Raw genomic sequence first — 1,313 nt, 5'->3', positions numbered from 1 at the left:
CTGTACCTGTCAGCTGACCAGTCTTATCTATGTTTGTCCTTGAGTGTGGTGATGACAGACCTCACTAGCCGCATACACTCGCATACCAGAATGTGCAGTCAGCCATGTTATGTCAGTGCTTGCCATTCATGTGCCATTATAGTGCTTGGAACCCTAACGACAACTATGACATGGCGTGTAAGTTGTTTTGTAGTTCAGTTTAATGGCTTCATATCAGTCACAAGTTAGTTTGATGTTGCGTACATTATTAACATTACAGAAACCACATATTCCTACCAGTTTTAATATGTATTTGGTAATCAACAAGTGTGTTAACATCTGTCAAAGTTTCACACTTCTCTGGCCATTATCTCCATAACCGTTATATCGGCATACTTTAACATAAGGAACACCCTCCCGAAGTCTGGCACATTCCTCCTGGGACATTCTCTATACTAGTAGTCGGTGTCTTAAGTGAAGCTGATTTTGAATTGTGTTAATAGTACCCAGGAAGTTGCGATTGGAGGAGGGTATGTCCAACAGTTGCTGTGAACACAACTAATACTAGAAAGACCTGTGAAGCGTTCATATACATATATGCAGCAGAATTTTGTAAAAACGATTACCTTGCCTCCACAGCAGTCCAGAATATGTATAAACTCCTGTCTTGAACCTACAGAATCGTGTTTGCTCGATCTCAGAATCAGTTGTTAGTAGTTTTGTTTGCAGCAGTGCAGTCACAATATTTTGTTGTGGTTAATGTGTGCGTGTCCTTCTTTGCAGCAACATGGTCCAATAATCTCGATTCAGCAGCATCTGTGTTCCCGCCATCCACATTGACTCCAACACTAGATTTGGACATCTGGGGAGAAATTTATCAAGATGTGAGCAGTTGGTGTCCCAAACCGCTACTGGATACATCTTCCACCATGGTGGGCGACAGAAAAGGTTCCAGTTGTATTGTACAAGACGATGAACTGAACACACCAGAAAGAGGTAAAACATTTTTTTAACATATTAATGGATTGCCTCAGTTGAAGTATTTTTATGAACTTCCTAATATTAACCTTTATCGGACGAACGTCATCATATGATGTTAAAAGTTAGGGCAGCTGGCCGAACGTCATCATATGATGTCGCGGATTCCACGCGTGTAAGGTTTTTTTTTTAAATTAAATTAAAAATATAAATTGTTGTTCTATTTACATGATTTTTGGTCACCACCTTTATAAGGAGACAGCCTTCCTTCCTGCATGATCTAATGTAATCTAGCGATGTCATATGATGTTAAAAGTAAGGACAAATTGCCGAACGACATCATATGATGTCGCGCA

At 39.9% G+C, this 1,313-nt stretch overlaps 1 protein-coding gene across 8 annotated transcripts in view; it reads left to right on the top strand.

The window, feature by feature from the left end:
- Window positions 1-395: 395 nt before the first annotated feature.
- The window catches only part of LOC111874331, a 14,332-nt gene continuing 13,414 nt past the window's right edge, over window positions 396-1,313 (top strand). For 5 of the 8 annotated variants that reach the window (XR_004514094.1, XR_004514095.1, XR_004514096.1 and 2 more), the window contains exon 1: window positions 405-975. Coding sequence is in view for 2 of the 8 variants with exons in the window: in XM_033755410.1 (XP_033611301.1) it covers window positions 909-975 (67 nt within the window). In the remaining 6 variants the exon portion in view is untranslated. Of the gene's footprint in view, window positions 976-1,313 lie in introns of all 8 variants that reach the window. The other 3 variants (XM_033755410.1, XM_033755411.1, XR_004514097.1) reach the window with 2 other exon arrangements.

Source organism: Cryptotermes secundus, unplaced genomic scaffold, assembly GCF_002891405.2.
Source record: "Cryptotermes secundus unplaced genomic scaffold, Csec_1.0 scaffold2631, whole genome shotgun sequence".
In the NCBI taxonomy this organism is placed as follows: domain Eukaryota; kingdom Metazoa; phylum Arthropoda; class Insecta; order Blattodea; family Kalotermitidae; genus Cryptotermes; species Cryptotermes secundus.
The sequence above is the reverse complement of the archived record's forward strand: the minus strand, read 5'-3'. Positions and strand labels throughout refer to the sequence as shown.